The 27,259-nt window shown below is 40.1% G+C and overlaps 1 protein-coding gene across 1 annotated transcript in view; it reads right to left on the bottom strand.

Annotated features, from left to right (window-relative positions):
- CCDC60 (coiled-coil domain containing 60) overlaps positions 1-27,259 on the bottom strand; it is a 113,709-nt gene that overhangs the window by 64,399 nt on the left and 22,051 nt on the right. The window contains exon 2 of the mRNA XM_084648949.1: positions 518-610. Coding sequence (XP_084505075.1) covers positions 518-610 — 93 coding nt within the window. The remainder of the gene's footprint in view (positions 1-517; positions 611-27,259) is intronic.

Raw genomic sequence — 27,259 nt, 5'->3', positions numbered from 1 at the left:
ACTTGCTGGAGGATTCTCTGCTCCTTGAAGTCTTTAAACCACGATTTGAGGACTTCAATAGCTCAGACATAGGTGAGAGGTTTTTCACAGTAGTGGGTGGGTGAGATTCTGTGGCCTGCGTTGTGCAGGAGGTCAGACTAGATGATCATAATGGTCCCTTCTGACCTTAGTATCTATCTATCTAAATTAGGACCTGATCCTGCAGTCCTTCCCCCAGGCAAACTTTATGCTGACTTCAATGGTAGATTCACCTGGGTAAGGAGAATTGGCCCATAAAGTTTAGAATGTTTATCAGCGAGAGAAAAAGCAGGATTTCTTATTGCTTTTTGAGAAAAGGATTCAATAAACTTGAAAGTAATGATGTAGTATCATGACGTGCAGTAAGGATTTAGGTCTCGATTCAGCAAGGTACTTACGTAGGTAACTTTCAGCATGCGGGTAAGTCTTATTGTCTATAATTATGCATGTGCTTAAGTACTTTGCTTAATGAGGACCTTAGTGAGCAATTTAAAGTCACCTTTGGTCTTAGGGAAATCTTTGCAATAGTCACTGCATCCGCTTTCTTTAGTACTTCTTCCTGAACAGCAGATACCTCCTCTTTTATTGGTTCCTAAAAAATAAGTCAAACGTAATTATTTTGTACTGCTACTGCTACGTATTGGTGTAATATAAGAACAAGATCTTCAAAATTAGTTGCACAAATCAATTTTCTTGTGCTAATCTACCTGTGCATATTTAGTCATAAATGACAGCTAATTTTCATATGAAGAAAGGCATACAAACCTGTGTAATTTTGGCGCACAAAAATGCATTCACATTTGAGGCATATACAAACACACCATTGTGCAAAATGCATGCATAGATTTTAAATTAAGTTGCTTGAGTGCTTAAAGTGCTTTAAACAACAACATTTCTCTTGGAAAACTGTTTAGATGGGTCACTGCGTCTAACCTAAAAGGTAAATCCAACTTCCAAAACTTGGAATAAATAGGAAATTAATTAGCTGTATTTGCTGTTTTCTGAAGTTAGACATTGTCACAGATCACCACTCAGCACACAACCAAGGCTCAGATACATGCAAGCCCCTGAAGTGGAACACAGGCACTTCCTCAGTCCTCCAAGCACCAGTTTCTTTCAAATAGGAGGAAAATATATTCCCACAGGTACAAAAAACAAAACTATTTTAAATGTTAATAAAAGACAAAAGATTACACAACTCTGAACTATGCATGGTGATCAGGTTGAGAGGACAGTAAAATGATTAATTTTTCCTGCAGTATTCTTCAACTAAAGAGCTGGTTTATTGACTAATTTAATCAAAGCAGGCTAGCCAGAAGCTTTGGTTAGCTGCATCCAGAAGGTCAGGGCAGAGCTGACTGTATACTGAAGGTGAAGAGGTCTGCTTGATGCATACCAGACTCAGTGCTTTGGGTGACGTGCTCAATGAGCAGTAAGTGTTGAGCACCACCAGGATAGCGTGTTAAGGAATGGAGGGTGTAAAAAAAAAAAAAAAAAAACCCAACCAACACACAACTTTAGCTAGAACAAAGTCCTCAGACACTGGAAAGTTGTCAGGATCGATGTTCCACTGTGTTGACTGATCCATCCCACCATCAACCTCAGCCTGGACCAGTCCATGCAAGAGATCCACTTCCTGGACACTACAGTGCTAATAAGCAATGGTCACATAAACACCACCCTATACCGGAAACCTACTGACCGCTGTGCCTACCTTTATGCCTCCAGCTTTCATCCAGACCACACCACACGATCCATTGTCTACAGCCAAGTTCTACAATACAACTGCATTTGCTCCAACCCCTCAGACAGAGACAAACACCTACAAGATCTCTATCAAGCGTTCTTACAACTACAGTACCCACCTGCTGAAGTGAAGAAACAGATTGACAGAGCCAGAAGAATAACCACAAGTTACCTACTACAGGACAGGCCCAACAAAGAAAATAACAGAAAGCCACAAGCCATCACCTTCAGCCCCCAACTAAAACCTCTCCAACGCATCATCAAGGATCTACAACCTATCCTGAAGGACGACCCATCACTCTCACAGATCTTGGGAGACAGGCCAGTCCTTGCTTACAGACAGCCCCCCAACCTGAAGCAAATACTCACCAGCAACCACACACCACACAACAGAACCACTAACCCAGGAACCTATCCTTGCAACAAAGCTCGTTGCCAACTGTGTCCACATATCTATTCAGGGGACACCATCATAGGGCCTAATCACATCAGCCACACTATCAGAGGCTCGTTCACCTGTGCATCTACCTATGTGATATATGCCATCATGTGCCAGCAATGCCCCTCTGCCATGTACATTGGCCAAACTGGACAGTCTCTACGTAAAAGAATGTAAATGGACACAAATCAGACGTCAAGAATTATAACATTCAAAAACCAGTCAGAGAACACTTCAATCTCTTTGGTCACTTGATTACAGACCTAAAAGTGGCAATTCTTCAACAAAAAAACTTCAAAAACAGACTCCAAGAAGAGACTGCTGAATTGGAATTAATTTGCAAACTGGATACAATTAATTTAGGCTTGAATAAAGACTGGGAGTGAATGGGTCATTACACAAAGTAAAACTATTTCCCCATGTTTATTTCCCCCCCCCCCCGCTGTTCCTCACATGTTCTTGTCAACTGCTGGAAATGGCCCACCTTGATTGTCACTACAAAAGGTTTCTACCCACCCCCCCACTCTCCTGCTGGTAATAGCTCACCTTACCTGATCACTCTCATTATAGTGTGTATGGTAACACCCATTGTTTCATGTTCTCTGTGTATATAAATCTCCCCACGGTATTTTCCACTGAATGCATCTGATGAAGTGAGCTGTAGCTCATGAAAGCTTATGCTCAAATAAATTTGTTAGTCTCTAAGGTGCCACAAGTCCTCCTTTTCTTTTTGACTGATGACTGACTGCCAGTGGGGCCAAATGAAAACAATTTTATAAAAATGGAAGTAAGGCACTAGGGTCAAAGCACCAGCAGTTGAGATAGGATATTCTGAGGAAAAGATATAAGATAGCAGATGAAATGTTGAGGTAGTGAAAGGTAGCTCTATACCTAGAAGCCGGACTCAGTGGACCCGGAAAGCCCCTTCACTGCACAAGCTGTCCCACTGTCAGAAAAGAGCACTAGTAGGCACTGACATTCAAAGAAAATTCAAGCAGTTTTAGGCATCCTTCAGTCCGCTTTCCCTCCACTCCTGATTTTTCTTTCTGGTTTTTCTTCACCCTTGCTCCTTCGTTGAGGTGCTCTTCTCTTCCCAGCATCTCCAGCAGCAGTGGAGTTATTTGCCTGCCCTGCTCCTGCCAGTATGTCTTTCCCAGCCAGTGACACCAAGAGCCAGATTCTGCCTCATTTATTATGCTGAGTAGTATCCTTACTCTGTAAGTAATACAACTAAAATCAGTGGGATAGCTTGTGGAATAACATAAAGCTAAATGTGAGTAAGGGTGACAGAATCTAGCCCGAAGATTGCATCAGTTGTTTATATTCATCAGCAGCAGTACAGGACACTTCACCATGTAGTAAGGGTCAGTGCAAAGCTACACTACCCCAGCAAGTGCATCAGGCGGCAATGTTCTCAGTCAGACTCAACTCCTCCCTTGAATTCCCATTTGCACTAGTTGAGAAGAAATTTGTGACCATTCTTTCTGGGGTACAATATACCTCTGCTCCTGTGTACGGCAGCTCTATTGGCTACTGAGAGGCAAAGGAAGGGCAGAGACATGCCTCCAGCTACTCTCTGCCAGTGGCGGATTTACAGTTAGTGGGGCCCTGTGCGCAGCTGCACTTTCGGGGCCTCACCCTTGGGACCCAGCCAAAAAAAAGAACATTCTCTCTGATCTTCTCCCCGTTTTTCATTCTTTTTTTCATCACTCTCCTCCTATAAGTAATGGGAAGTATATTAAAATAAAGTCAGGTACCTTGATTGGGGCAGGGGATTGGAGTGCAGGAGGGGGTGCGGGAGGCGTGCTCTGGGAAGAATTTTGGGTGCTGGGTGTGGGCTCTGGGCTAGGGCAGGGGGTTGGCGCTTACCTTGGGTGGCGCGGCTCCCAAAGCGACCATCACCGCCCCCCACCGGCAGCAGCTCTTAGGTGGCAGCGGGGGAGGGGGTCTCTGCAGGCTGCTGCCCACAGGCAACACCCTCGCAGCTCCCGTCGGCCGCAGTTTCTGGCCAGTGGGAGCTGCGGAGTTGGTGATTGGGGTAGGGGCAGCACACACAAACACACACACACACCCCATCCAGGGGCCACAGGGACATGCCGGCCACTTCTGGGAGTGAAGCAGCGCAGAGGGAGGGAGGCAGAGCGGGCAGGGAACCACCTTAGCGCTTCTGCTAGCATGTGTCTATGCACCTCTTGTGGGGAGAGGGGCAGTGGGTCTCCATGCGCTGCCTGGGGCAGGAGCAGTGCACGGAGCGCCTCTCCCTTCACCCATCAGGGATGCGCACAGACGTGCCAGCAGCCAGCCGCTTCCAGGAGTGGCACGGGGCCATTGGCCACGGCACGCAGGTAGCCTGCCTGCCTGAGCCCAGCTGGCCGGGACTTGGGGGCAGGTTGTCAGATATTTGTCCTTCATTTTGGGGGGCCCCCCCATCGGTGGGGGCCCCGTGCCGCCACACAGTTTGTTTCATGGTAAATCCGCTCCTGCTCTCTGCCCAGTCGCTCTTTGTGGGACACAGCCCTTGCGCTCCCCTAAGCACTGGAGATATGATTCAGGCAGCCCTAAAACAGAATGAATGAGGGGGTTGTCTATACACCCTTCTCCCCTGTAAGATAATGTTAGCCCAGGGCAGAATCCAGCCTTGAAGTAGTACCTGTGTAGTTACAACAGCATCATATAATAACAGAGTTCTGTCTTTTTTATTTGCAGTGTCTGAAATAGGAAAAAGTGAAGAAAACTATATGGAAATGTCTCATCTGTTAAACTCCCAACATAATATTATTGAAATGAGCCACATAGACAAATATGATATGGTATGTGCAGGATTCAAAAAAGGATTATTTTTTTGATTGTATTTCTCTGAATAAATACGCTATGAGGAAAAATCCCATCTCCTTTTTAAATATTTAAAGGACAGTTCCAGAGATCATTTCCCATTTTCAATATTACTGGATTGCCATGACATAATATCACACAAATTCCATATGTATGAAGCACTGGTATTTTTATAAATATCAAAATCCATAAATTATCTATGGAAACATGACCCAAAGTAAGGCTGCATGGGAAATCATCCAAAACCATTTCTGAGGATGATGATTAAGGTCAGTAATTTTTGTTGAGATCAGGATGTACGTTGTGGAGATAAATGAACTGCAGAGAAGCTACAGCAGATGGAGCCAGATGCCACCTGATTGGACCCAGCTCTGTTCTTGCAAAATTGAATCTGAATCCTTCCCATGCCTATCAAACGTTGCTTAGGGCACAAATGAAGATCTACCTTCCCCGTCTATCCTTGGCCATCCTTCACCCATCCTCTATGTTGTTAAGTTCCATCAGTTTCCCATCTCTAAGTACTGTTTGACAGAGGGATTCTATCAGTCGCCTCCTTTTGTGTGTTCCTGCAGCTAACCGGTGCATGCATCCCTGCCATAGGGCTTCATTTTTAAAACACATCCCAAATATTTTCATTTTCTTTTCTGGATAATTCTGCAGATAAAAAGTTGTTGAACACTCTGACAAATCTCAGCATTTGTTATAAATTCTTTCCATTGAACACCTAGTATTTTCCTGAGGTATTTGCTTTTGAAGGCATTTAGTCACCTGTCTACATCTTTGGTGGATTTCCAGCTTTCACATCTATATGTTAAGGTGGAAATAACATTTGAGTTGATGATTCATAGTTTGGTTTTGAGTGGTAGCTTTTCAATGATCATCTTGTTTTAGCTGGTGAATGCAGCTGTTGCCTTGCCAATTTGTGATATTATTGCCTTCTGGCTATCCCCATTGACTTGCATGTTACTGCCAAGATATGTGAATTGGCTCACCACTTGCATTCCTTTGCCTTCTAAAGTAATGCAGGAGTTGGGAGTTTTATTACTGCTTTACAGTTATAGTTGCAAAATGTTAATGTGTTTGAAATGAATCTGAGCTGCCTCCATCACAGAGTGCCTATTAGCCATATGACTGACTTACTGCATTTGTTGCCGGCCTACCATCAACCTAGTAAAGATAACTCTTAATCATATCAATAAATCTAATCAGCTCTCATGAAACCCTTGATGCTGAGGTGCCAAAGCTTCATGTTTTGGCTGCCTACTGGACTGAATTCTGAATGTTGTTTTTTATAGGCAGTAGTCAAGCTGAGTTCCAGTGCGGTACTCAGAGCTTTTATTTTATTTTACTTTTTAACAGCAACTACTTTGTACTGGCCCTTTCCCCCTTTCTCCTCCATTAGAACAAGGAAATGTGAAACAGAGGAATAAGGACTGAAGGAGAATTCGTAATTTAACACAGATTCCAAGGCAAAAAGCTTCATTAAGAATGAGTAATGTAGAATTAAGATTGTGCTCAAAATAATATTAAAAAAGCGCTTTAGTCTTTTTAAAAAAAAACAAACACAAAACCAAAACAGAAACAACAGAAATTCTTAGATACAGGGCCAGATCCTCTGATCCATTACGGGTATACTACACCAGTCTGATGATGCAAAGCACCCTAAATTGGCCAGTTGTGAATTCTCCTTGCTAAGGGGAATAGTTGGCTAATGTTGCAGTAGTTACCATGCCATGATCTTCGTGTTGTGAGTGCAGAAGGAGTAGGGAAATAGTACACGAAGGATGTAAAAAGAGAGGAAAGTTATGTTTTTTGCTCAAGGCACAAGACAAACTCAGGATACATGGGATCAATTCCCAGGTCTGACACAGACTTCCTGTGTGACCCCAGGCAGATCCCTGATCCAAAGCCCACTGAAGTTAATGGGAGCTTTTCCAGGGGTTCTGGATCAAATATCGACTCTCTCTGTGCCTCTCCTCCCCATATGTAAAACTGGAATAAACTACACGTCCCGTTACACTTAAACTGCACAGGGATTTTCCAAAATAAATTCATTATCATTTCTGAAGAATTCAGATGCTGGGGATCATAAAGGTACGTAGAAAGGAGCCACAACCCTGCTGTTTCTGTACTTGAAAAAAAGCTTAAATAGCCTTGTTTTGTTTATCCAGTCTGTTTCCCTCAGCTTATTATTATACCTCATGGAAATCCTTGTCTCCAAGGAACACTGACCTCATTTTGTTACTTTTTTAATAATTAAAATCCTTGGGACAAATTAATCCCTGGTATAACTCTGCTAGGAGTTCATGTTGGCTCCCTGAGTGACTATTATTCTGGTAGCCCTCTTCCTTATCAAATCTTTTCATGATAAGATGACCTGAAAGACACACAGTATTTCAAATGGGTCATCACAAGTTGTTAGAAAATTTTTCTCACACTTTTAAATGACATCTCTATTTTTGCATCTCAGATTCCTGTTTGCTCTTGACAGGTTTCAGAGTAACAGCCGTGTTAGTCTGTATTCGCAAAAAGAAAAGGAGTACTTGTGGCACCTTAGAGACTAACCAATTTATTTGAGCATAAGCTTTCGTGAGCTACAGCTCACTTCATCGGATGCATACTGTGGAAACTGCAGAAGACATTATATACACAGAGACCATGAAACAATACCACCTCCCACCCCACTCTCCTGCTGGTAATAGCTTATCTAAAATGATCACTCTCCTTACAATGTGTATGATAATCAAGTTGGGCCATTTCCAGCACAAATCCAGGTTTTCTCACCCTCCGCCCCCCACAAACTCACTCTCCAGCAGGTTTACTGATTATCATACACATTGTAAGGAGAGTGATCACTTTAGATAAGCTATTACCAGCAGGAGAGTGGGGTGGGAGGAGGTATTGTTTCATGGTCTCTGTGTATATAATGTCTTCTGCAGTTTCCACAGTATGCATCCGATATGCATCCGATGAAGTGAGCTGTAGCTCACGAAAGGTTATGCTCAAATAAATTGGTTAGTCTCTAAGGTGCCACAAGTACTCCTTTTCTGTTTGCTCTTGTGTTTTGTTTGTTTCATTGATGTGGTTGTTAGGCAACATGCCAAAGGGTTTAGTTTTATGCAACACTACCCAGCCCATCTATTCACTGTGTTTTGTAGTGTCTGACCAATGAAAGTATTTCCACTCTTGGTTAATGTTTTCTAGACATCACCGCATTGCTGATGTCAAAATTATAAATGCTTCCACCACATCTTCCCTCATTTTATATTTAAAAATAAGATGTTTTGGATATGCATTAATCCATCCCATTAGAAATGGATGTAATCTGTGCTGAACTGAAATTTTTTTGGAAAAAAATATCTGCCTTTCAGAGTGAGAATGCTACAGACTGTCATTCTGGTATTTAGTCAACTTTAAACAGAGTTTCAAGTGAACTAGGAAACAGCTGAGTTCCAGTCAGAAATGAAGGGGCTAGAGACATATAAACAGCTTTGAAAATTGACAATTTTTAGTCAGATGCAGGACTTCCTCTTATTGGAATGCTATATTAAAATATGAGAGTTTGTGAACCAAGACAGGAGTTGCTAATAAAATTACCAGATCAGTATCTTCTACAGCAGAGTCTCCATTCAAGAGAAAAACAACAGAAAAAGAACAGGCTACTCTGTCTTCTTTCATAGTGAGACCAAAGTTAATTTGAGAAGGGGTTGGGAAAGGCACAGCTGGATAGCCTCAGGAGATTCAAGGAAATGTAACTGAGAAAGAATTATCTCTTTAATTACTTCTGACCAAATCAATAAAACCTGCAGAATACAGAAGCATGACTGCCTCATGGCAGAGGATGAAGAACAGCTAAGTTGAAGATGACCATGAAACTAAAGAAAAGGCCAGACATGCTGGGAACTTCAAAGCACTCCTCTCTCAATGGAAAGATACCAGTAAAATAAACAAACACATGCAAAGGGGAATGGTAATTTCTGACCACTGCTCAGCACTAAAGATTGTTGAATGTACACTTTATTGTTTTAATATGTTAGAGAAATCATATGTTTGTCGTTCACCAGCGACAGGAGGAGGGAGGGAAGCAAAAAAATCTGATTTATCGTTTACCGCTAAGCTTTGATGTTTCTTCCATACCAGTACTGTGGGGGAATGATTTGCTGAGGAGGGAATGATTTGCTGACTGGATACATTTAATACGCTATAGCACTTATTCTTGTAAATGTATTTTAGTAAGGTAGGCCAAAATGTCATCTCTCTCACGGCTTCATCCCCCGATGAGTAACAACAGTGAAGCTTGGAGGTCAAAAATGTATACATCAATGTGGCCAGCTGTGTGCATATGATGGGGAATAATCTTCTGGCTAGTCACAGATGGAAAAGGATGTGTTTGATGCATTGGCTATTTGAGAATCTGATAGCAATGAAGATTTCTACTAGGACCTAAGGCTATCTAGCTTAGGTACTTATATGGCCCCCATTACCACAGTAATTTAGCAGCTCACAATCTTTAATGTATTTATCCTCAAAACATCCCTGCAAAGCAGAGGACTATTATCACCATTTTACAGAAAAAAAAACCCGAGGCAGAGAGACTTGCCAAACGTCTCACAAAAAGTCCATGTTAGAACAGGGCACTGACCCCCCAGGTCTCCCAAGTCACAGGCTAGCAACCTAACCACTGGAATATCAATCCTCTCCTATAAGTTGATTTGGTTAGTCCTGTCCATGGACAGTTGAGAGGATGCACCAAAAGGCATTTGATTCTTGAATGACCTTTTCTTACATTTGAGGTGGGAAGGGAACAGAATGGCTAGTCCACCTCCAGATTTGTTCTCCGTGGTTCTGGATATGTGGTGAATGTTCTGAGGTGAACCAACACTGATCATGTGGTGCAAATTAGCCAGGTTGCTGTGATGCAGAGCAGATCTGGCAGATTACCAGCAATGAGATCATGGATGGTGAAGGGTTTATTCACCACAGAATGTGCATTGACCAGCAATATGAAGTTCAGGTGTTTGTCTGATTTGGGGCTATGTTAAGTAGCTGTGTGGGTTGCTCCAGATTGGATGCAGTTGTATTGCTGTCTTCTTTCTAGGCACTGGCTCGTGTTTCCTCTGTTTTTGTTCTTGATTTTATGACTTGTCTTGGAGAGGAATGCAGATTACCTTAACTGGCAGCAGCAGTAATCTACAGAGCGGCAAGACTGCTCAACCCCCTGGGTTCTGAGATAAGATGAGCTACATCGAGGGGTGCACCAGTTCCTATGGTCTGGCAAGTGTGCTCAACAACCTGGCACTATCTTGTGCTGTGTGAAGGGGCAAAAATGGTGGAAAGCAGAGTTGCAAATAGGAGGTATTTTTAAAGGCCCAGGCTTTAGGCAATTTCTGGGCAGGTAGGGGAGGAGGTGTCACTTATGTACTGATTGATGTAGGGTGTCACTTGGCAGGGAAAGGAGGAGAGAAAAAGTACATGCTCCCAAGGAGAGACAACAAACCAAAATAAAAAAGTGTGCAATAGTGTGCTAAATTCTTCCAGCATGCAACTCCAGCCCCACACATATAACTAAGAATTTTCCCATTACATGTAAGCTCTATACAACAGGGATAGAACACAAAACAATGGTGTGGGAACAGCGTAGCAGATAAAACACACAGACTTGACCCTCTCCCTTTGTAAATAGCACTTGACGTTTCAGCTGATCACAAATTTTAGAATTTCCAAAATTGGTCAACCTTTTTCCAAAATTCAACAATTTTTATAATGAACATTTGTATTTTTTACCATCTCCATTTAAAGTGCAGTCATGCCAAAAAGATAATGTATTGTCTGGACAGAATGGCATTGACATTTACCAAAAGTACCAACAAAAATCTCAGAAAGACTGGCTATGTTGTCTGTCACTGTCATGCTAGTAATGGAAAAGAGCTTCAATGACAACCTGCCCAGAAGATAGCAATGAAAAATGCAGAGGACTTTATGGCTATGGTGGTAGAAAATGGCTATAGAACTTTTCACCAATTGTGAAGTTGTCTTGGTCTCGTTACTAGTGAATAAATACATTCATGATCAAAGCCATCATCATAATTGGCATCCCTTCCTGTCATCCAAATTGAGATATGCTTTCAGGGAGATAGTAGGGGCAAGCTTGCACTACTGCTGCTTGTTATGTGGATAAACAGAGTATTTTGGTCTGAACGGCTGTCAAGCTGGCATCTCTTCTAAGAACTAAAATTCATTTTAAGCCATACAAAAAACAAAACAAAAAGTGAAAAATGCAACATGACACAGACTTCTTGGCACAATTTCCTCACACAACAGCTGGTCCAATATGTCAGTCACAAAAGAAAGGAAGTTGGCTGCTCTTTCTAAAGAACTTTATATAAAATAAGCCAAATCCTAAAAGTCCCTTGATCTTAAGAAAGAATAAAGTCTCTTTAGAAGGCATAATGGCAGGGGGAAATATTGGAAGAGTGAACAACCAATTATGGCGGAACTCAGGCACTACCATTGGAAGAAATTGTGGCTGTGGAAGCAAGTATATATATATTTTTTTCCCTTATAAACACAGCATAGGATGGATCAGTCACTAGAACTTGTAACAAGCTCTGAGATTACAGTTACTTCATAGTTTTTTTAAACAGCCCTTTTCTGGAAGAGAGCACAAAAGAGTCATGTGACTCACAAGGGGGTTTCATCAGTTTTGTCTGGCTTATTTTGCATTTACTGACATCTCAGGTGTAATATCTGAAACAAGTTTAGTTTTAATTATTTTTATTTTGTTCTCTATTTTTCTGTACTTTGCCAATAATAATACTAAGACAACCTGCCTGGGGTCTTGGAGATTGTTACTGGGGACAATCATTGGCTAGGTGCCACACAGAGACACTGAACTCTGACCTCAGGGAAGGCAGAATCAGAAGTGGTTCACAGCTTGCATACAAGGACAAAGTGATTCTGCAAACAATGCTGAAAGGGGGTTGGCAGGGACCAATCAATGCATGAGGAGAGCTGAGTGTTCTGAAGGATACTGGGTTTTAGGTTAGAGTTATGTGAATTCCTAAAAGCTAAATTCTGCTCTCTGTTTCTGAGTAGCTTCCACTGAAGTCAATAAGTTTCAATGAACACCACACATGTACATCTTGGTCCAAAATTTGGCTATTAATGTTGTAGAAAGCAGATCATCCTCAGATTACTGTAGAAAATATCAAGCAGCTTGTGCGGGGCAAATGAAAGGCTAAAATTGCTTATAGACACAGCATTTTAGGTCCATATAATCTTCTGCCAATGAACTCTGAATGCCCTTCTAACATATGTCTTGTATACCGACAAGCTAGCTTACCATATTTCTTTGAAAATATCAAATCCTTCTCACTAAAGGAAAGCCATGAGAAACAGAAATACCAGGGCAAGACTTGCTAATTTCTTTAGACTAATAGGGTAATTTGATCAGAATCTTTATCCTAAGCTTGGTTGTGCATCAAGATTTTTAATACTGTGGACATTAGTGAACCATTTTTGCAATAAAACTGAGGAAGGTCTACTAATAATGACACCTTTTCTTATGCAGAAAACTGAAATCTTCCTATTTAGGATTATGCAAAATAGATCCATCTTGGATTCATTCATTTGCAGAATATTTGATTTATACAGTCCTAAACTATAACTTGCTATTCACAAGTGACTTATCTGATTGTGATTACATTCTCAGTCCTTGCAAATTGCAATAAGGAAATTTAAGGTCTCATTGGACAATGAATAAAGCAATCTTGCTCTGTCCTCTGCTTGCTCACATTCAGAAGCATTCATTTAGATATATTTTTCCCTATATCCATTGTAATTTAGCATAACTCATGGTGAACAATTTGTTAGGTGTTTCAAAAAATGATGGTCACTCACCTACTCTCTGATTTAGGATCTGGATCACCAAATTGATGTAAATCAGTGGCCTTCAAGAAACAAATGGTTAGTGCTTGGTCCCCTACAGATTTGCACGTGGACTATGTGTTCCAGTATTAAACCTTGAATCAGGTTTCTATGTTGAACCCTTGCAATTTGTTACTCTGAAGGAGTTGGCTTTCCTGAAGACGAAGTAAATGTATTGATGACGCATTAGAATGTAGAACCCCTATTCCAAATGGAAACATCTGAATGAAAAAGAAGATTTTCCCTCAGTGCCCTGAACTCTGCAATGCTGTATTTCATTCTCCTTTCGTCCTCCAAATACATTTCTCCAGTACAACTGGACAGTTCCATTTTTCTCTATCCATGTGACTGAATGCTTCCCGGGAAAGTACTCCCAGAACATTTGTACAGTACATTAGTAGCAAAAGAATAAAATGCAGAAGTAGCTATTTTCTTTTGCTGGCCCATTGCATTCACATCAACCTTGCTTTGTTGAAGGTCTCTTCAGGATGACCAATGGCTCCACTATACTTGTTGCTCCTACTGTGGAAAAGGCTGTGGGAACCATTATAGTGCAAACTACCCTGGGTTTCTTTCAAGGCATCACCATTTGGTGCAAAAAATATAGGATGATCTCTGTAAATTTGGATCTTGACAAAAAATAATTACCCCGGAGCTATACAGTGAGAATAATATTAGTTTCATTGTGGAATTGCTCTATGCTTAATATAAACAATTTTTTCTTTCAAATTAAAACTTTAATATATTTTGTGCAGTCTAATCTTTTAGAACATTCCAAATAATATTTTAACAAATTCACATGATTGAGTTGGTGTAACTAGAGCTTTAATGACCTGTAAAATGAATAGTGTACATCTGGCAATCCAAAAAGAGTCAGATTTTCACCACCTGCACCTCACAAAATTGGATCCAACTTTCAATTTCTATTTTTTCAGACAACTATCACTGTTTATTCCACAAAAAGAACATACACTTGTGGATGTAGTTGCATACCTAGATTAATAAAAAATATGTCCAGCTTTTTCTAATAGTCTTGCAAAAATATTTTAAATACAATGAAGAAAGAGTATTAGGCAACAGTATTCAGTGGCTGCTATATAAATAGATGTACAATAACTGAGATGCCCCAGGTATTGGAAATATAATGTTTATGAACAAAAAATAAATATAAAGCCAAATTCTGGACCACTTTTCAATTGCACTCAAATAGGCTTAGGCATAGGGCCAAATTCATCATTGGAGTAAAAGTCCTGACTTCAGTGAGTCAAACCAAAGATGAGTTTGGTCCATATTGCAAAAGTAGCATTGTGTGCCCATATTCTGGTTGACAGCTATCCCTTACACAGTAAACTTCTCACAGATTAATCCTGTCAAGAGTATGAAGAGAGGGGTGTATGTGTGTGTATTTTATGTAAGCCATTGCTAGGTTGGGGTGCCCTTTGACCCTTAGGCTCTACCTTAAATACACCTCTCTGACTCTGATTCTGAAGATCCTATGGAACAGCCTCTCCATGGGTTTTAGAACCAGAATTGGGTCAGCAATCTTCTTGACTATGGTCCCCCTCTTAGGCCTTTTTTTTTTAAAGCAGGAGCCTGAGGTGCAAGCTGAATTGCTTAATCACAAGTGATTTCATTGCTTAATGCAGTAGATGTAAAAGTATAATTAGGCAGGCCAAAAAAGAATTTGAAGAGCAACTAACAAAAGGCACAAAAACTAACCGCAAATTTTTTAAAAGTACCTTGGAAGTAGGAAGCCTGCCATAAAAATCAGTGGGAGCCACTGGACAATCAAGGTACTAAAGGAGACCTCAAGGAAGATAAGGCCATTGCGGCGAAGCTAAATGAATTATTTGCATCGGACTTCACTGTACAGGATGTGAGGGAGATTCCCACACTTGACCCATTCTTTTTAGGCAACAGATCTGAGGAACTGTCCCAGATTGAGGTGTCAATAGAGGAGGTTTTGGAACAAATTGATTAATTAATCAGTAATAAGACACCAGGACCAAGATTTCCAAAGGAACTCAAATATTTAATTGTAGAACTACTAACTGTGGTGTGTAACCCATGACTTAAAATTAACCTCTGTACCAGATGACTGGATAGCAGCTAATGTAACGCTGATTTTTTAAAAAGACTCCAAAGGTGATCCTGGCAATTACAGGCCAGTAAGCCTAACTTCAGTACCTGGCAAACTGGTTGAAACTATAATAAAGAACAGAGCTGCCAGATGCACAGATGATCACAATACGTTGGGGAAGCGTCAGCATGGCTTTTGTAAAGGGAAATCATGACTCACCAATTTATTAGAATTCTATGAGGGGGGTGGGGGAAAATCAACAAACATGTGGACCAGAGATATCCAGTGGATATAATGTTGTTAGACTTTTAGAATGTCTTTGATAAGGTCCTTCACCAAAGGCTCTTAAGCAAACTAAGCAGTTATGGGATAAGAGGGAAGGTCCTCCCATGAATCAGTCACTAGTTAAAAGAAACAAAGGGTAACAATAAATAGTCAGTTTTCACAGTGGAGAGAGGTAAAGAGCAGGATCCCCCAAGGATGTGTACTGGGACCAGTGCTGTTGAACATATTCATAAATCAGGTGGAAAAAGAGGCAAACAGAGATATGGCAAAGTTTGCGGACTATACAAAATTACTCAAGATAGTTAAGTCCAAAGCTGACACTGAAGAGTTACAAAGGGATCTTACAAAACTGGGTGACTGGGCAACAAAATAACAATGAAATTTAATGTTGATAAATGCAAAGTAATGCACATTGGAAAACATAATCCCAACTATACATACAAAATGATGGGGTTTAAATTAGCTATTATGGCTCATGAAAGAGATCTTGGAATCATCGTAGATTTTTCTCTGAAAACATCTGCTCAGTATACAGCAGCAGTCAAAAATGCTAACAGTATGTTAGAAACTATTATGAAAGGGATAATTAAGACAGAAAACATCATAATGCTACTGTATACATCCATGGTACACACAGACCTTGAATACTGCATACAGTTCTGGTCATCCCATCTCAAAAATGATATATTAGAATTGGAAAAACTATAGAGAAATGCAACAAATGACGAGGGGCATGGAACAGTTTCCGTACAGAGAGAAATTAAAAAGACAGGGACTGTTCATCTTAGAAAAGAGATGACTAAGTGGAGATGTGATAGAAGTCCATAAAGTCATGAATTGTGTGGAGAAAGTGAATGGAGAAGTGTTATTTACCCCTTCACAAAAGACCAGAACCAGAGATTACCCAGTGAAATTAAAAGGCAGCAGGTTTAAAAACCATACATAAGTACTTCTTCACACAATGTACAGTCAACCTGTGGAACTCGTTGCCAGGGGATATTGTGCATGCCAAAAGCATAATTGCGTTAAAAAAATAATTAGGTAAGTTCATGGAGGATAGGTCCTTCAGTGGCTATTAGCCAAGATGGCCAGGGATGCAAACCCATGCTCTCGGTATCCCTAAACCTCTGACTGCCGGAAACTGGGACTGGATGACAAGGGATGAATCACTCAGTAATTGCCCTGTTCTATTCATTCCCTCTGAACCATCTGGCTCCAGCTGCTGTTGGAAGACAGGAGATCAGGCTAGATGGACCATTGGTCTAACCTAGTACAGCCACTCTGATGTTTTTGAATGTAATATTAATAGAAAAACACAAACCTGCTTTTGTGAACTTTTGAAAACACAGGGTCTGTGCATAATCAACATACTTTTGGAGATTCAAATGAATTTTTGATGAGTTTTTCTCTTCCTCATTTGCTCATTGGACTGTCTTAGTATGGCCATCTTAGAGGCCATGATCCTGCACCACAGGAGTCAATGGGAGTTTTGCCATTAACTTCAATGGGGCTGTGATCGAGCTTATAAACACCTAGTAGCTGAAAATCTGTACTGTTCCATAGGTGTGGTGTAGCAGTTGGGCCAAGTAATCCACCACCTGTGCCGTCTCCCTCGTACAACCAATGAAAATGTTGAATGCAAATTACCTGTAGAATAAAGGTGGTGGCTGGCAGAGTTACTTATAATAGCACAGTGGTCTAGCACTCTTGGTACAACATAGATACAAGCCTTATTTAGCTGTACACAGGCTGTACACAGGTGTAATTTGTAAAGCCAAAATGGCTGAGAACTTGGATGGTAACAGACCACTAATCCCAGTGATAACTGAACATAGTGATATTCTGAACAAAAAGAGCTCTTAAATATGTTTGTAGTGGTTTCCATTGTTTCTCACCAACTCAACAGACATTCTAGGCTTCAATGTGACACATGGCATGACAATACTGGAATCTTATTAATTATATAATATGTGAGGCATGTGGTCAGCAGGTACCTGGACTCCTTCAGTATATTATGGGACACAGGGCTGAAAGCAGAGGGTGAAATCCTGACCCAACTTAAATCAATGAAAAAACTCCCTTAAATTTCAATGTGGACAGGATTTCTGATACTTGAGAAGTGAGGATATTCAGTATAACATCATTACATTATTATTTTGCTTTAACTAACACTATAAAATTAAAGAAAAAAAGCTCTTCCAAATGTATTTTTATACTATCATATCATTCGGAATGGTATAAAATTGTTTGTATTTTTTAAAAAGTCATAGTCTAAGTGACAATATCAAGATATTATGAATGAATTAGATTTACTTTTTAAAATGCCTCTAAGCTACTCTATAAGCAAAGATACTAACTTGTAGATTCAACCAAAACATTAAAGAAATTCCACAAGTGTTGTAGAATGCAAAGTGCAAAGTTTACATTGACTGGTTTTTATTAGTTATTGAGATATAGAAAATATATATTTTAACTGTGCATATTAGGGGCAATGATGGCTCACCAGTAATCTACACCAGCTGAGGGACTGGCCCTCTAACATTTTACCTGTGAGTTACGTTGACATATTTAAACCATTTAAAATTTACACTTACAAGTTACATTACCAGCTAAAACCCTCAATAAAAACTCAGCCCTAAACAGTATGATTTGGTGAGCTTTATTGTCTTTATATACACCTACACCTTTGATATTTGACCTTCCAAAGGATAACTATCACCGGTGACATTTTGCAATCGTAATGACAACTGTAGGCATAGACTATCATAATTGCAGCCTGGTTGCCTCTGTTTTGATTTCTAGGGTTATATTCCGTTAGTCCTAAGGCTTCATTATGCCATACATCCATTAAATCATTGTTTTCAATTGACAGTGTCCTTTTTAGCTAACACCACAGGAAAACATTACAAAGTTACTAAGACTTGTTTTTGTGCAATTTTCTATTATACCCAATAATGCTTGAAAAAAACATGTATCTTTGTTACAGCAGAACAATGTCTCCAATGGCTAAATCACTCTGACTTGTAAGTTACTGCTTTGCACTATTTCAGATCTAAAATGTCTTGTGCAGGTAATACAAACTAACATTAATTTAGGAGAATAGGCATACTGAGCCAGCTGAAAGAAAAGAACTGCAGACAAAAATACTTTACTGGAAACTCCTTTTTATAAAAGGGCATAACTGAAGCTTCTCTGATGAGATATAATTGAATATAACGGCTGCTCGAAGAAGGATGGGTTTTATCTGCTGTTCGCTAAAAGATGAAGTGGGTGCACTGTCAATAACAGTGATTTCCGACTGTCAGGCAGCAGAGCTGGATGAATCCAACATTGATGAGCTTTCTGAAAAGGCAAGAACCCCCCCCCCCAAAAAAAAAAAAAAACAAAAAAAAGCTCCCAAACAATCCCAGACTCTCATTTGATGAACCTGGATAAGAATTGTCAGGGTCTTGCAAAGATTTAATTTCTCATTTTTCATGGATTGTCATCATTGCTTACAACCTTGGCTGCTGCCTGGTGACACAGGCATGATACAAGATGACAAAAAGAAAGCAGAAATGTCTCTGATGGGAGTTTAAAATGAGCTTATTTTCCAGAAATCGGCATATAAGCTTCACCAGCAGACAATGGCAACATTTGCCCACTCAGAACTAGTGGTTGAAAGTGCCTGAGAAAGCTTTAACAATGACACAGCTGTCTGTGCAGTTCCCTGAACTGTAATGAGCAATTTGTCTCACAGCCTTGATCCACTGTCAGTTTAGCTGCTACTGACTCCAAACATTAATTTCTTACATTTCAGGAGACAGAAGGGGAAAAAATGAAGAAGTAGGAGATAGATATTGAAACCTATCAAACTGCTGCTTCTGTTAGCTGAAAAGTTAAATGAACCTCTGTTAGATGGCAGGGAGTCTCAGTTCCTTAAAAGTAGAAATGTGTAACCCTACATCATAAAACACAATTTTTAATCCCCCTTTTTAAATCATTTATTTTTCTTTCTCCACTAGTATTTACTATTTCCTTTCCTATTTGCAATTTAAAATGTGTACAGTTTTGAGGGAGAATTTAAAAAATAAGTTCTTAAAAAAACCCCACCACCACAGAAGTAGGGTAAACAACATAAAAGCATTCTATCTATGGGAGGACGCATACACCAGTCTTTAGATTCCAATGTCCTTACTTATTAGTACACTTGTGCAGAGATTTTCTTACTCCACCTTAAGACAGGGAGCCTTTATCTGAAGTATTTTTAGACCTAGTCTCAGTTTCATATTTTTTTTCCAGAAGAACTTGAAAACTATTGGGCTAGGAATGTAATCGCAATGATTTTAAATTAAATTATAAGAGAACTGTTATGGATTTTCAATTATTCTGTCAATGCAATGCAGTAAAGGGCACAGTATAAGAATTAGTAGTATTTCCAACCATGCCATAACTGCTCAAGAGTTAAACAGAGCAAAGGGTATCACATCTATTATCTATTTATGAATTTGATGTAAATATTTAATTTCTATTCCACTATTAAACTGTCGCTTCTGCAGGTAGGTCACGAACAGTATGCATCCATTTCAGCTGCTTTCAGCCCACTGCCAGGCAAAGTCTTAACTATTTCTCTGCCATTAACTGGATTTGGCTTTGCTCTAACCTTCAAGGAGGGTAGGGACCACCACAAAACTTTAGTGCTGCCTGTCAAAACATGAACAGCAGGTCTGCAATATGAAAAAAAGGGTATGGCCTGAGAAGTTAGATACAATCCTATATTGTACATTGCAGGTCATCTACTCCACACCCCAGTGCTGAGGCAGGACCAAGTATACCTAGACCATCCCTGTCTTATCTGTTCTTAAAACCTCCAATTATAAGGATTCCACAACCTCCCTTATAGTTAGAAAGTTTTTCCTAATATCTAACCTAAATCTTTCTTGCTGTAGATTAAGCTGATTACTTCTTGTCCAACCCTCACTGGACATGGAGAACAACTGATCATTGTCCTCTTTATAACAGCCCATAAGATATTTGAAGACTATTATGTGGTCCCTCCTCTGTCGTCTTCTTTTTTCAAGACTAAACATGCTCAGTTTTTTTTAAACTTTCCTTATGGATCAGGTTTTCTAAACCTTTTATCTAGGGCTGTCAAGCAATTAAAAAAATTAATCACGATTAATCACACTGTTAAACAATAATAGAATACAAGATAATTTAAATATTTTGGATTTTTTTATATTTTCAAATATATTGATTTCAGTTACAACACAGAATACAAAGTTTACAGTCCTCACTTTATATTTATTTTTGATTAAAAATATTTTCACTGTAAAAAACACAAGAAATAGTATTTTTCAATTCACCTAATACAAGTACTGTAGTGCAATCTCTTTATCATGAAAGTTGAACTTATAAATGTAGAATTATGTACAAAAAAACCTGCATTCAAAAATAAAACAATGTAAAACTTTAGAGCCTACAAGTCCACTCAGTCCTATTTCTTGTTCAGCCAATAGCTTAGACAAACAAGTTTGTTTACATTTGCAGGAGATAATGCTGCAGGCTTCTTGTTTACAGTGTCACCTGAGAGTGAGAACAATTGGCACTGTTGTAGCTGGTGTTGCAAGCTATTTACGTGCCAGATGTGCTAAAGATTCATATGTCCCTTCATACTTCAACCACCATTCCAGAGGACATGTGTCCATGCTGATTCTGGGTTCAGCTTGATAACAACCCAAAGCAGTGCGGACCAACGCATGTTTATTTTCATCATCTGAGTCAGATGCCAGCAGCAGAAGGTTGATTTTCTTTTTTGGTGGTTTGGGTTCTGTAGTTTCTGCATTGGAGTGTTGCTCTTTTAAGACTTCTGAAAGCATGTTCCACACCTCATCCCTCTCAGATTTTGGAAGGCACTTCAGATTCTTAAACCTTGGGTAAAGTGCAGTAACTTTCTTTAGAAATCTCACATTGGTACCTTGTGTTTTGTCAAATCTGTTCTTAAAATGAACAATATGTGCTGAATCATCATCCGAGACTGCTGTAACATGAAATATATGGCAGAATGCAGGTAAAACAGAGCCGGAGACGTGCAATTCTCCCCCAAAGAGTTCAGTCACAAATTTAATTAATGCATTTTTTTTAAATGAGCATCATCAGCATGGAAGCATGTCCTCTGGAATGGTGGTCGAAGCATGAAGGGGCATACAAATGTTTACCATATCTGGCACGTAAATACCTTGCAATGCCAGCTACAAAAGTCCTTTTCTCACTTTCTGGTGACGTAAATAAGAAGAGGACAGCATTATCCCCTGTATACGTAAATAAATGTGTTTGTCTTAATGATTGGCTGAACAAGTAGGAGGACTGAGTTGAATTGTAGGCTCTAAAGTTTTGCATTGTTTTGTTTTTGAGTGCACTTATGTAACAAAAAAAATCTTATTGATTTCACACCAATTCTCCAGTTTATCACGGTCATTTAGAATTCCAGTTCTGTTCTCCAAAGTGCTAGCAACCCCATCCAAGTTGGTGTCATCTTCACATTTTATAAGCATACTCTCCACTGCATTATGCATGTCATTAATGAAAATGTTGACTAGTACTTGACCCAGGACAGACCCCTGTGGGAGACATCCTCCCAGTTTGATAGCAAGCCATTGATAACTACTCTGAGTACGGTCTGTAAATCAGTTGTTGCACCCACCTTATAATAATTTCATTTAAACCCAATTTTCCCCAATTTGCTTATGGGAATGTCATGTGGGACTGTGTCAAAAGTGAAATTTAAGATATATCATGTCTACTGCTCCCCCCCATCCACTAGGCCAGAAACCCTCTCAAAGAAGGACATTAGGTTGGTTTGACATGATTTGTTCTTGACAGATCCATGCTGGCTATTACTTATTACCCTATTATCCTCTGAGTGCTTACAACCTGATTGTTTAATAATTAGTACCAGTATCTTTCCAGGTATTGAAGATAGGCTGAGTGGTCTATAATTCCCCAGGTCCTCTTTTTTCCCCATTTTACTATGTTGGCCATTTTCCAGTCCTCTTGGACCTCTCCCATCTCCCACTTGTTTTTGAAGATAATGATTAACAGTTCCAAGATTGCTTCAGCTAGTTTCTTAAGTATCCTCAGATGAGTTGTGTCAGGCCCTGCTGACATGATTACATCTAATTTATCTAAATATTCTTTAACCTGTTCTTTCCATGTTCTGGCTTGCGTTCCTTCCCCCTTGGTGTTAATCTTAATTGTGTTAAGGATCTGCTCACAATTAGCCTGTTTAGTAATAACTGAAGGAAAATAAGGATTCTTGATGTCATCCATATTAGCTCTCCTTCCCTGAAAAGCAGTCATAGGCGCCGACTCTGTGGATCAGCCTCCACCTATTAGGAGTCAGACTCCACCTATCAGCACTCCCCCTCCCCACTGGGAGGCTCCACAGATCAGCACCTCCTCCTCCCTCCTCATGCTTCCTGCCCATTGTGATTAGCCGTTTCAGGGCATTCAGGAGACTCTGGGGGGAGGGGAGAGGAACAAGGACGCAGCATGCTCAGGGGACGGGGTGGAACTGGGTGGGAAGAGGCAGGGCAGGGGTCGAACGGGGGGAGGGAGTCGAGCACCCCCCAGCACTTTAGAAAGTTGGTGCTGTGTAAGCAGTGGATCTATACTTTCCACACCTTCCTTTGTCTTTCTTCTTTTATGTGGAAAGGGAGGATATGAGCCAAGGCAAGCAGCTGGTCCCATGGCAGAGTTCACTCAGCTACTAGGTATGATTGCCCCAAGTGATTATTCAGGAATTCATTTCAACATTATATGATCCAGCAGCAAAAGCAGAATTCCTTCTGGCTAGATAAACTCATCCATCTGCAACATTTTCTGCAATTCAGATGCTTCTCCAATACTCCACACCATTAGAGCTTCTGGTACCACAGTCAGAGGTTCAGTCGCAATATGGATGCATGTGAGGAGAATTTAACCTTTGTTCTTACAGACATAGATTTTTGCAGTTAAGCTGCTTGCTCAAATGTTCTGCATTCTGACAATTCAAAAGAGTTTGAGCTAACTCAGGCAGACATGGAGCTGCTATGCAATACTTCTGTGAATACTGTATATGATCTTATTAATTGAGATACACTGCATACTCATATTTGGTTAGTGGAATGTTTAGGATATGCCTATATTGCTTTAGTTCAAAAGATTGTTGCCAGGAAGAAAACAACGAGTCCCAGATAAGAACAACCCAGGACACACTTGAAACGGAGAAAGCTATTCGCTTCAAGGATCCTCCATTCTGTCTCCAACAAAATTGCAAGCTTTGTTTTACCAGTGCTAAGAGCTAACAGATCAAAGCTGTATAAACAGTTAAAAAGTGACTTAGGCCCTGTGAAGTAGAGTGATCAAAAGACTGAGCAAGATTTAAGGACACATGCTCCCTGAAGCGAGAACGTGAACTGTCTTGTGAATTAAGGCAACAGATTTGCCACTCAGACCTTATATAGGAATTTTATAGGATCCTCTCCTAGTAAACGAGATAAGTGTATAGTCTGTTATAAAATCTTTTTTCTCAGAAATGCTTTGGTTCAAAATAATACTTTGTGTTAAGAAAGCTGTCCAGTCATTGGCTACCACTGGCCATAACTCTTGCAGGTGCTGAACATAAGTTGGATCTGTTTTGATAATCATGGTTAGTACCAGAAGACTGTAACCCACGGCCTGGTCTGAGAGTGGGAAAATTGCATGATCCCATGCCAAGAGAAGTGAAGGCACAGGGACTGAGACCTGGAAAGATGTGCACCAGAAGAGACAAGAAGGGGGTTAGAGGTGCAGTTAGCCCAGTAACTACTTTAGTTGCAATAGTTTTTAAAAGATTGTAGTTTTAGAGTCTATTTCAGGTGTATTATTGTGCTGTAACTCAACGTAACATTAGAAAGACACCTATCATTTGTGTGTAGTGAAACTTGTTCTGGAAAGGAAAAAAAGTTAAGACTTACATGGATATAGTATATGAAAGAATGATCGCCCCGAGACAGATCATGAACAACTTGTTTAGCATGTTTGGATCCGCACCAAAATTGTGTGTGCGCGCACGCGCGTGTGCACACACACATGAATGAACTCTAATAATTAGATGTTCGCACCCCATCTCATGGCGAATAGCACCTTACTCCTTGGAATCAATGAGGAACTAGGTGAAAATACTGGTTTAATAGATTGGAAAGCATTAACTAGCCAGGTAAAAATACCATTAAAAATGTCATGTACCAGTAATCATTTATAACAAAAAGTTAAAGCTTAGGAAACTATTTCTCCAAATGAATAGAAATCACATTATAATATTATAGCTACTACCTCTATTCTGCATATCTTGCTTTTGAGGTCTTAATGTAAAGTGTGACAGATATATAGCTGCCTAATTAACTTGACTATTGTCTGCTAAAAATACCTTCTATCTTAGCTCTCCTTCTGTGCGACTAGCATAACGTTAATTTAATGGAAAGGTCACATTATACAACAAGGAATGTACTGACATTCTATTATGTTCCTTTTCCCCTGCTTCCAACCCCCTTCTTTATATTTGTGCATTCAACATGTTTTCTATATATATTTCATGAATAATGAGAAACTACACCAGCCATGAAAAACACTGCCTTCCACTGCTTGAAATTTAACACACATCATTCTGTCGTTTCAAAAAAATGTGAAATAGCACGAGTCTGATTTTACAGAAATATTTTCTGTATGTCAAAACTCAGGCTTCAAATATTATTTCTTTCACTATTAAAACACCTTCATCCAGTAAGTCTGCATCAGGAAATGTTCTAATTTAAAGGACACTTTCGAGCTTTCAGGATTCAAATCAACTTATCTTAAAACTGTTATTCTTTGTAAATATGAGGATGATGATACCCCCAACAGTTTTTCTCCACTATGAAGTGTTTAGGGATGTTACTGTGGCGTCCTGGCTAAATTTCAACTTAGATAATTAAATTTTTCCCACTTAAATACCCTCTGCTGTTTCAACTGGATCCATTATTTCTCATCAGTTTCTAACCTAACTTCTGACGGATGTTGCAGCCTACTGTTAATGAGAGGTGGCTGTCATGATCTCTATATGCAGTTTGTAAACTACTTGGGCCTCTTTTAGGGTGAAAGGTGACATATAAACATGTTCTTATTCCAAAGAATCAAACACAACCCATGTCATATACAAACAGACCTCTGCAAGAATACTGTAGTTTTGAATTTGTACCACTTCTGTTTTGCTTGTCTCAGTCATATAAAAAAGCAGAATTTATGTTCTTCCAGAGCATTTAAATATCTCCCCTCTTTCAGCAACTGGGCAAATGCTGACTAATGTTGGGAGAACCTCATTTTTACATCTGCAAAAGATCTCAACTTATTATTCTCTTACATTATTAGTATATGTACACTGTGACAAAGCTCTGTCCTTGTCTCCGTGCATCCCGCGTTTCCTGGCAGATTTCGCTAACCTCAGAGGCTCACTGTGACCCTCCACATAGCCCTTCTCTCTCTAGAGTCAAGGGTCACAGCTTACTGAGCCATTTTCATCATAAGCCAGCAAGGGAGGTGAGGAGAAGCAACCCTCCCTTGCACAGTCTCTGTTGTTTCCCAGTCTCAGTGATTAATTGGGGAAGGGAAGGGGGAGCCCGGGCTTGCCCTCTACTCCGGGCTCCAGCCCAGAGACCAGAATAGTAGCAGCTATGGTAGCTGACTTTTTGGAAATAGGGCATGTACAATTCCCTGGGCCACTTCCCCACAGCATCCCCCAACTCAATATCTCCTTCACCATTACCTCAGGGCCTCCTTCCTTTCACCTGATATGGATTTGTACTGCTTAGTTCCTCCAACAGCACAGCTTCCTCCTACAGCTCCTGACTGACTGGGAGGCTATTAACTAGTTCCAGCCAGCCCTTGATTGGCTTCAGGTGTCCCAATCAACCTAGTTATCACCACTGTTTTCTAGAAGGATCTGAATTGGCCCCAGGTGTCTTGATTAACCTGGAGCAACTGCCATTTGATTACCATGGTACCAGGGATTTGTTTAGCCTGGGGCTAACATATCTGTTCCTCACTACTTTACTATAGCCATCTGGCCTTGCCCCATCACAACACTCATCTCTGATGTAACTCCATCAAATGCTACACCAATGGAAACCTCAACTGATCAGTTAGGTCAGCTTTACAGTCTCTTTTAGCAAAGGGACAAAGTGGTGCAAAGGTGCCATGTCATCGGCCCAAAAGCAGTGTTAATAAGTCCAGGTATCCTGCTCAGTTCCAGTCCTGCATATTATAATATAAATAATAATATCACTTAGTTCTTATAGTGCTTTTAATCTCTGTATCTCAAAGTGACTTTGGGGGGTTGGAATTTCCAAAGTGTTATGGTGAGAAATACTAAATGACAGCATTTAACATGTCTTTAACAAATGATCTAGAATTCCAGCATTAAAATATTGCCTATCCTACTCATATCATCTGGATAGCGCCACTATTATTAGACCTAATAAACACAAAAAGAAAAGGAGTACTTGTGGCACCTTAGAGACTAACAAATTTATTTGAGCATAAGCTTTCATGAGCTACAGCTCACTTCATCGGATGCATACTGTGGAAAGTGTAGAAGATCTTTTTATATACACACAAAGCATGGAAAAATACCTCCTCCCACCCCACTCTCCTGCTGGTAATAGCTTATCTAAAGTGATCACTCTCCTTACAATGTGTATGATAATCAAGTTGGGCCATTTCCAGCACAAATCCAGGTTTTCTCACCCCCCCAACCCCCCCCCCCCACAAACCCACTCTCCTGCTGGTAATAGCTTATCTAAAGTGACCACTCTCCTTACAATGTGTATGATAATCAAGGTGGGCCATTTCCAGCACAAATCCAGGGTTTAACAAGAACGTCTGAGGAGGGGGAGGGGGGT

This window comes from Lepidochelys olivacea (assembly GCF_965140295.1).
Source record: "Lepidochelys olivacea isolate rLepOli2 genome assembly, chromosome: 15".
Taxonomy (NCBI): domain Eukaryota; kingdom Metazoa; phylum Chordata; order Testudines; family Cheloniidae; genus Lepidochelys; species Lepidochelys olivacea.
This window is presented reverse-complemented; position numbering and strand designations above follow the sequence as displayed.